Below are 7,442 nucleotides of genomic sequence, written 5' to 3' on the forward strand. Positions count from 1 at the left end.
AGGGTATTCTCATTTGGGGAAGCATCATCAAGCTTTACAAAATTAAAGTAAGTCAAGTGAACCTCTAGTTTTCAAAAATGAATTTGAAAGACTGATTATACATACAAATTTTAAACTAATGGAAGAGGAGAAAGACTTACCTTGAAATCAAGCCCAACATCACCGTCAGGTTTGAAAAACCAAAGTTCACCATCTCGTTCTCTAATTCTGAGGTGGTAAGGAGGGAATCGCCTGCAAATTTTAAATTTGGAGTAAGTACACTAGTGCGGCAGTAGTGACTGAGAATAAGAGATATTTAAGATGAAATCATTTTGATGATGAGCTTCTAAAAGTTATGAAATCCGGCAGCCGCCTTATTTATAATAGCTGGCAATAGAGAAGTTGTCAGATTAAAGGAATTAGATGAATTAAGGTACCAAGTGTACCGGACCAAAACGGTGAATCTATACCAGCTGATAATATGGATGTTTCAGATCAAATTATTTCAAAGAACAATGATCCTGGATGTACTATACAAGCAGATTACTATTTAATTTGGTCAAGTGAACTTCTGAATGCTCTGAAACCCAAGGTAAAGCCCTATGTGAATGCAACCACACTACAGTTAAACTTGTCATAAATACGCACCGGCAGCTTATAGCACATACATCAAAAATAGATAGATTTCAAGTCAGCAACTTATAGGTTCCATGTAATCCAGAATTGCCAAAGGTTTGTTCTCTCCTTGTGGTAGTTAACTTATTTTCAACGTGTTTGTGACATGCATGTGATAAGTGTCTGATGTGTTTAAGATCTTAGTGTTTTACTGTAGTATAGACACATCCTAAACTGATTATGAGCGACATGGGTGAACAGACCCTTTGAATGTAATGAAACCTGAAGTACTGCACTACAATCCCTTCTAGAAGAGTACAGAAGCCAGAATTAACACCCTCCTATATGGAAATGAAAAGGCACACTCAAAACAAGCCATACGTATGTTTGCGCTTGAAATTTAATCGTAAAAAACACCACCACAAATGAATGCCAGTAAACCAAAACTAAAGTTCAACAAAGAAATTTACCTGGTCAAGTGCTTCAGAGCTCGTTCCATAATGTCAGCAGTGATTGGCTTCTGGGAATTTATGGTGTAATGTCCAGTTGTATGCTTAGTCCCTACTTTGTGTCCATAGACGTACAACTTTTCGTCAGCAAACAACTTGCACACCCATTTTCCATTGTCCCTGTATTAGAAAGTGAACTGAGATCAAGACATTGCAGCACAATATTATGACAACTATCTGTTTTGTAAGAGCTAATGGTAAATATCTACAGCCGATGTAATTGGAGATTCAGTCATGCTCTTGGTTGGTCAATGCAATTGAATTTTAACTTCTAGTGAGTGGTGAGTGGCATGAGTTTTAATGATGTGGCTGAGGATATTCACCTTCAGCTCAAGAGTGATGCTAATATTAGAGAAGATTTGGGTAGCAAAACTGGCCATTGAGAGACATTACACATTGTCCCAAAGCTAGGACAAAGGAACCTTCATTTGCATAATTATAGAGACCAATATGCAAAATAGCTAACCCACTCAGAAAAATATATGAATTTGAACAGTATAACTAGACTGCTGAGCCACATTGTCAAACTCTAGTAGAAATGGCCTGAAAGATTTGGCCTTAAATGAGAGGAGAAATTACAGCAGAGGTTGAAGAAGATGGAAAGTCAAGTGGGAATGGACGTTAAAAATGCTGGAAGCTTTTATTTCTTACACTTTCATGATTTGTTAAGGTTAATAGGCTTGGAACGAAACAAATGGTTAGTATTACGACACAAATCCATATTCAGAGATGATCAATAAGAAAAGTGATTTCAAGAAAGTTGCAACTGATTTACAAGGCTTGCAAGGATATCCCTTGTGAAAAATGCTATGTATTGTTACCATATGGGGTTTGCTGGACCATACCTGAGGAGAACTATAGTTAGTAGACCTCTCCAAATCCAATCCCATCCCAACCTAATAGAGGTAAATCTTGTGAAAAATACTATGTATTGTTACCATATGGGGCTTGCTGGACCATACCTGAGGAGAATTATAGATAGTAAACCTCTCCAAATCCAACCCCATCCTAACCTAATAGGGGTAAATCTTGTGAAAAATGCTATGTATTGTTACCATATGGGGTTTGCTGGACCATACCTGAGGAGAACTATAGTTAGTAGACCTCTCCAAATCCAACCCCATCCTAACCTAATAGGGGTAAATCTTGTGAAAAATACTATGTATTGTTACCATATGGGGTTTGCTGGACCATACCTGAGGAGAATTATAGATAGTAAACCTCTCCAAATCCAACCCCATCCTAACCTAATAGGGGTAAATCTTGTGAAAAAAATGCTATTGTATTGTTACCATACCTGAGGGTTTGCTGGACCATCCTAACCTGAGTATTGATGGGGTTGCTGGAACTATAGTTAGTAGACCTCTCCAAATCCAATCCCATCCCAACCTAATAGGGGTAAATATGCTGTAAGTATATAAAAAACAGGCTATGAGGGTTATGGTCACCATATTGGGTTTGCTGCACCATACCTCAGGAAAATTGTAGATAGTAAGCCTCCACCAAACCCACCCCATCCCAACCTAATAGACTTAAATATGCAGTATGTATAAAAAAAGACACAGGCTTGGGGGATATGCTGCAGTATTTAATCACTAGGCAGGTGTTCGTTCAGTGACTGACAAGGACTTACCTATTAAGGCAGCTCTTTGAAGAAGAAATTTGTCTAGAGAGACAAGGCCTTGAAATCTGAACATATCCTCGAAAGCCCTTGTGGCTGAGCCTCAACATCTCGTGGCAGATCTGTTAGACAAGTGGAGATCACAAGATCAGTGATATCAGGTGGGAAAACAAGCCATTGCTTACGAAACAAGATCGTGAGTCCTTGAACGTTATGTAAAATGTTATGGCTTTGTTATCTTGAAGTGCCATTTGTTTGGATCAAAGGTAATGGATGTTGACAGAAGGGGAAGCTGCCCCTATGGGCAACATATGATTCTTCCATCCACGTAATAATATTAATTGATAATTATCATTAATGATAGTTGAGATCTGAAAATAATAATAATGAAATGAAAGATAATACTAGCTTATATTGCTACTGTTAATAATAATAATAATAATAATAATAATAATAATAATAATAATAATAATAATAATAGTTTATCTCCCTCTGTGCCTCAAACTCATTTATATATCTGGGAAGGCCCATTTCGTCATTGGACTCTTGTCAGAAGTAGGGACTGATATCTTTTCAAGGTTCACCGATAAGACAAAGCACTGTTTATCAGGACTGTGGAAGAGACGTGGGCTCCTTTTATTAACTGATTACCTCTGACATAAATAGGTCCCATATCTTTTATTTTTAGGTCTCGGAGATTACATAGATAAATGATGACCATCTTCGTCTAATTACGAAAGTTGCAAATCGTGAAATCTTACTTTAATTTTGAAATGTTATAGAAGGCCATTTGTTATGTTTTTTTTAGTTTTCTGTAAAAGAAAACTATTGAGCCGGCTTTGTCTGTCCGTCCGCACTTTATTCTGTCCGCACTTTTTCTGTCCGCCCTCAGATCTTAAAAACCACTGTGGCTAGAGGGCTGTAAATTGGTATGTTGATCATCCACCCTCTAATCATCAAACATACCAAGTTGCAGCCCTCTAGCCTCAGTAGTTTCTATTTTATCTAAGGTTAAAGTTAACCATAATCGTGCTTCTGGCAACGATATAGGATAGGCCACCACAGGGCCGTGAGTAAAGTTTCATGGGCCGCTGCTCTACAGCATTATACCGACACCACCGAAAGATAGATTTATTTTCGGTGGCCTTGATTATACGCTGTAGCGGCTGTACAGAAAACTCGATTGCGCCGAAGAAACTTCGGCGCATTTTTTACTTGCTTTTATTCGCTTCGCGTTATTGTCTTTTTAGGCCTCATGATAAATTTAAGAGATAATAATTGTTATTTATAAACGGATCTCAAGAGTGATAGAATGACGCTGTTAAGTAAAGTTTGCTTAATGATTGAATAAATTGATAAATCATGAATAAATTATGCCTTGCGTCGATGGTAGTGTATAACACACATACACACACTCACATTATATGTATTATATGTATATATATATATATATATATATATATATATATATATATATATATATATATATATATATATATATATATATATATATATATATATATACTGTATTATATATATATATTTTATATATAATATATATTATATATATATATATATATATATATATATATGATTATTATCACTTTTTGTACGTGATTCATTTATCACACATAACCACAGGTGAAAAATAAGAAACAGGGGTGTAGGTCTGACCGGTTTCGACTTTATTTCCAAGCCATTGACGAATGGCTTGGAAATAAAGTCGAAACCGGTCAGACCTACCATTCTTTCTGTCAATTTTGGAAATAAAGTCGAAACCAGTCAGGACCTACATATATTTCTTATTTTTCACCTGTGGTTATGTATATATATATATATATATATATATATATATATATATATATATATGTGTGTGTGTGTGTGTGTGTGTGTGTGTGTGTGTGTGTATATATATATATATATATATATATATATATATATATATATATATATATGTGTATATATGTATATGTATGTGTGTGTATATATATATATTCATTTATTTAGTGGTACTTTATTGGGTCGCTTTAAATTTCATGAAAATGAAGTTGAAATTCTTGGATTAATATGAAGAAAAGTTATTAGATAGCCATTCTCAAATGTAACTACATTTAATGACCAAATTCATTGATAGGTTACATCAACAAAAAAAAGAAATATTATTATTATTATTATTATTATTATTATTATTATTATTATTATTATTATTATTATTATTTATAAGATTAACCCTATTCATATGGAACAAGCCCACCACAGGGGCCACTGACTTGCAATTCAAGCTTCAAAGAGTATGACGTTCATTTGAAAGCAACAACAGAAAGCAACGGGAAATACAAAAAGAAAAAAAAACAGTTATTATAAAAGAAAAAATACATTTTAAAAATTTATAAGCATATAGATAAAAATCTAAGTAAATGTTTCAAATAAAAGGAGGTGGTTTTACAACTTAACAATGGTAGAGTTTGAGTGTAACAGCTGGTTAATAGTTGTGCCAGCCTTGCTTAGCAAAACTGGGTCTGGTGGGCGGTGTGCATTTCATCTTAACTGGTTCAAGGAACTCTTTTGATAGATATCTTCCATTTTTATAAGCTGCAAGGTAATGCATTTACAGTGAATCCGCCGTATTCGCGGGGGATGCATGCCACAACGCCCCCCCCCCCCGAATAGCTAATATCCTCAAATACTTAAAACCTCTAAAAACACTTAGAACCGTCTATTTTGATAGTTCAAGCATAAAAAAATAAAAAATGCTTATACCTGAGTATTTAAATAGTTTTATCGCAAAAAGTGCATTTAGTCATGAAAATGATATGAAAATGCAGTAATTAGTGAATAATTCTAAGTGAAAAATACCGCGAATGGGCGAATTTCCCGCGAATAATGTGTACATGTTCCATTGAGAAATCCGCGAATAGGTTAGTCCACGCATCTTGACAACGCAAATACGGGAGGTTTAGTGTACTACAGTCACTGCATATTTAATTTAGTGTTTAAAGAGAAGTAATTCAGGATTAATCCTTGTTGAATGTGGTGAGCAGACAAATATTTAACTCGTGCAATGAATAATCATCACTGACGTGAACCATGGTATCTGTTAGGGCTAATACTCAACACAGTATTAAGTAGCGAGAAAAGTACGATTGATGGAAAATTTTAAAAGATTTAATGAACATGAAGTGAATTAGGAATTATTATAACCATCAACAGCAAACTCATCAATCAGAAAATTCCCTTGAAGAACTGTTCGACAACACTGTGATATGACTGATAGCTTACAATTACTGTGAGTACTTTCGCTGAAGGCCACAGCACCCACCAAAATAATGGTACAAGCTCGTGACAGAATTTAAAGTTTATTTCCTTCAGAATCTAATGTCAATTCCTGTTGTGAGTGATTGGGTCACTGGTCACAAAACCCACCTTAAATACAACGTGTGATATCCGTGCTTAGATCAGAAGCAAGTCCTAGACCCAAATACCCCCGAAGGTACAGGAAATCCAAGTTTCTGAGGTGTTTAGAGAAAGGTCAAGATGTGGCCCAGCTGTACTGATGTTCCTACCAGCCACAACAGAGCAAAAAAACGATGACCCAGAGTGCCGTGCAGCCTCTGTCTTTCTTATCTGATAGCCTGTGGACAAAACGCTATCTTCTTATCAGCCATACTTGACCCATTTCAATTTATTGGTTTTCGTCTCGACGCCACTTAACTCAGTTCTTATGTTTTGTTGAAAAATGGCTTGAAGTTACCATTACGGTTTAGTTGTTAATACAAGTCTCTAGGAATAAAATCAATCCGCAGAAACAGGTAGGGAAAGCACGAGACAGAAACATGCTATGCTCTCTCTCTCTCTCTCTCTCTCTCTCTCTCTCTCTCTCTCTCTCTCTCTCTCTCTCTAGCATTTTTGTTCATGAAAACACTGAACAGATAGAAAGATAGAGAGATAGATCGAGAGATATATATAGATAGATAGAGAGAGAGAGAGAGAGAGAGAGAGAGAGAGAGAGAGAGAGAGAGAGAGAGAGGAGCAGTGGGATATATGAATCCACAGAAACAGGGAAATGAGACAGAAACCATTCTATCTCTCTCTCTCTCTCTCTCTCTCTCTCTCTCTCTCTCTCTCTAGCATTTTTGTTCATGAAAAACACTGAACAGATAGAGAAATAGAGAGATATATATACAGAGAGAGAGAGAGAGAGAGAGAGAGAGAGAGAGAGAGAGAGAAGCAGTATGCTATATGAACCCACAGAAACAGATAGGGAAAGCACAAGTCAGAAACCTTGCTATGCCCCTCTCTCTCTCTCTCTCTCTCTCTCTCTCTCTCTCTCTCTCTCTCTCTCTCTCTCTCTCTCTCTCTCTCTCTCCATTCCCGTGCATGAAAAGCGTACATTTTCCAAAACACTGAACAGATAGTAAAAACTAATGCTCAAACTCCCTTTGCCAAAGAAGTTACAAACTGCACCAGAGAAGTTTTAAGGCAGGCCTCCCACCCACCCAATCAGTCACACACACCAACTTCGAACCTTCCCCGGAGGCAAACTTCGGAAGTTTTACATCATTTCGAGGCGGAATATTAATCTAACGTGTCTTTTCTAACAAGTGATGTCTTCCCCTCTGTGTTTCTCATTACCTTCTGTTGCTTCTCTCAAATGAACACTATATTCTTTGCCAGCTTCTGTCAAATGAACACTATATTCTTTGCCAGCTTCTGTCAAA

The 7,442-nt window shown here is 36.3% G+C and overlaps 1 protein-coding gene across 2 annotated transcripts in view; it reads right to left on the minus strand.

Moving 5' to 3' along the window:
• LOC136842401 (uncharacterized) overlaps nucleotides 1-7,442 on the minus strand; it is a 29,232-nt gene that overhangs the window by 3,110 nt on the left and 18,680 nt on the right. Inside the window, exons 1-4 of one of the 2 annotated variants that reach the window (XM_067109659.1) lie at nucleotides 6,148-6,321; nucleotides 2,737-2,846; nucleotides 1,065-1,223; nucleotides 141-231 (exon numbers count right to left, since the gene is read on the minus strand). In XM_067109659.1, coding sequence (XP_066965760.1) covers nucleotides 141-231; nucleotides 1,065-1,223; nucleotides 2,737-2,834 — 348 coding nt within the window. In that variant the 5' untranslated portion in view covers nucleotides 2,835-2,846; nucleotides 6,148-6,321. Of the gene's footprint in view, nucleotides 1-140; nucleotides 232-1,064; nucleotides 1,224-2,736; nucleotides 2,847-6,147; nucleotides 6,322-7,442 lie in introns of those variants that run through there. The other variant, XM_067109660.1, reaches the window with a different exon arrangement.

The sequence above is a fragment of the Macrobrachium rosenbergii genome, chromosome 10, assembly GCF_040412425.1.
Source record: "Macrobrachium rosenbergii isolate ZJJX-2024 chromosome 10, ASM4041242v1, whole genome shotgun sequence".
Lineage (NCBI taxonomy): Eukaryota > Metazoa > Arthropoda > Malacostraca > Decapoda > Palaemonidae > Macrobrachium > Macrobrachium rosenbergii.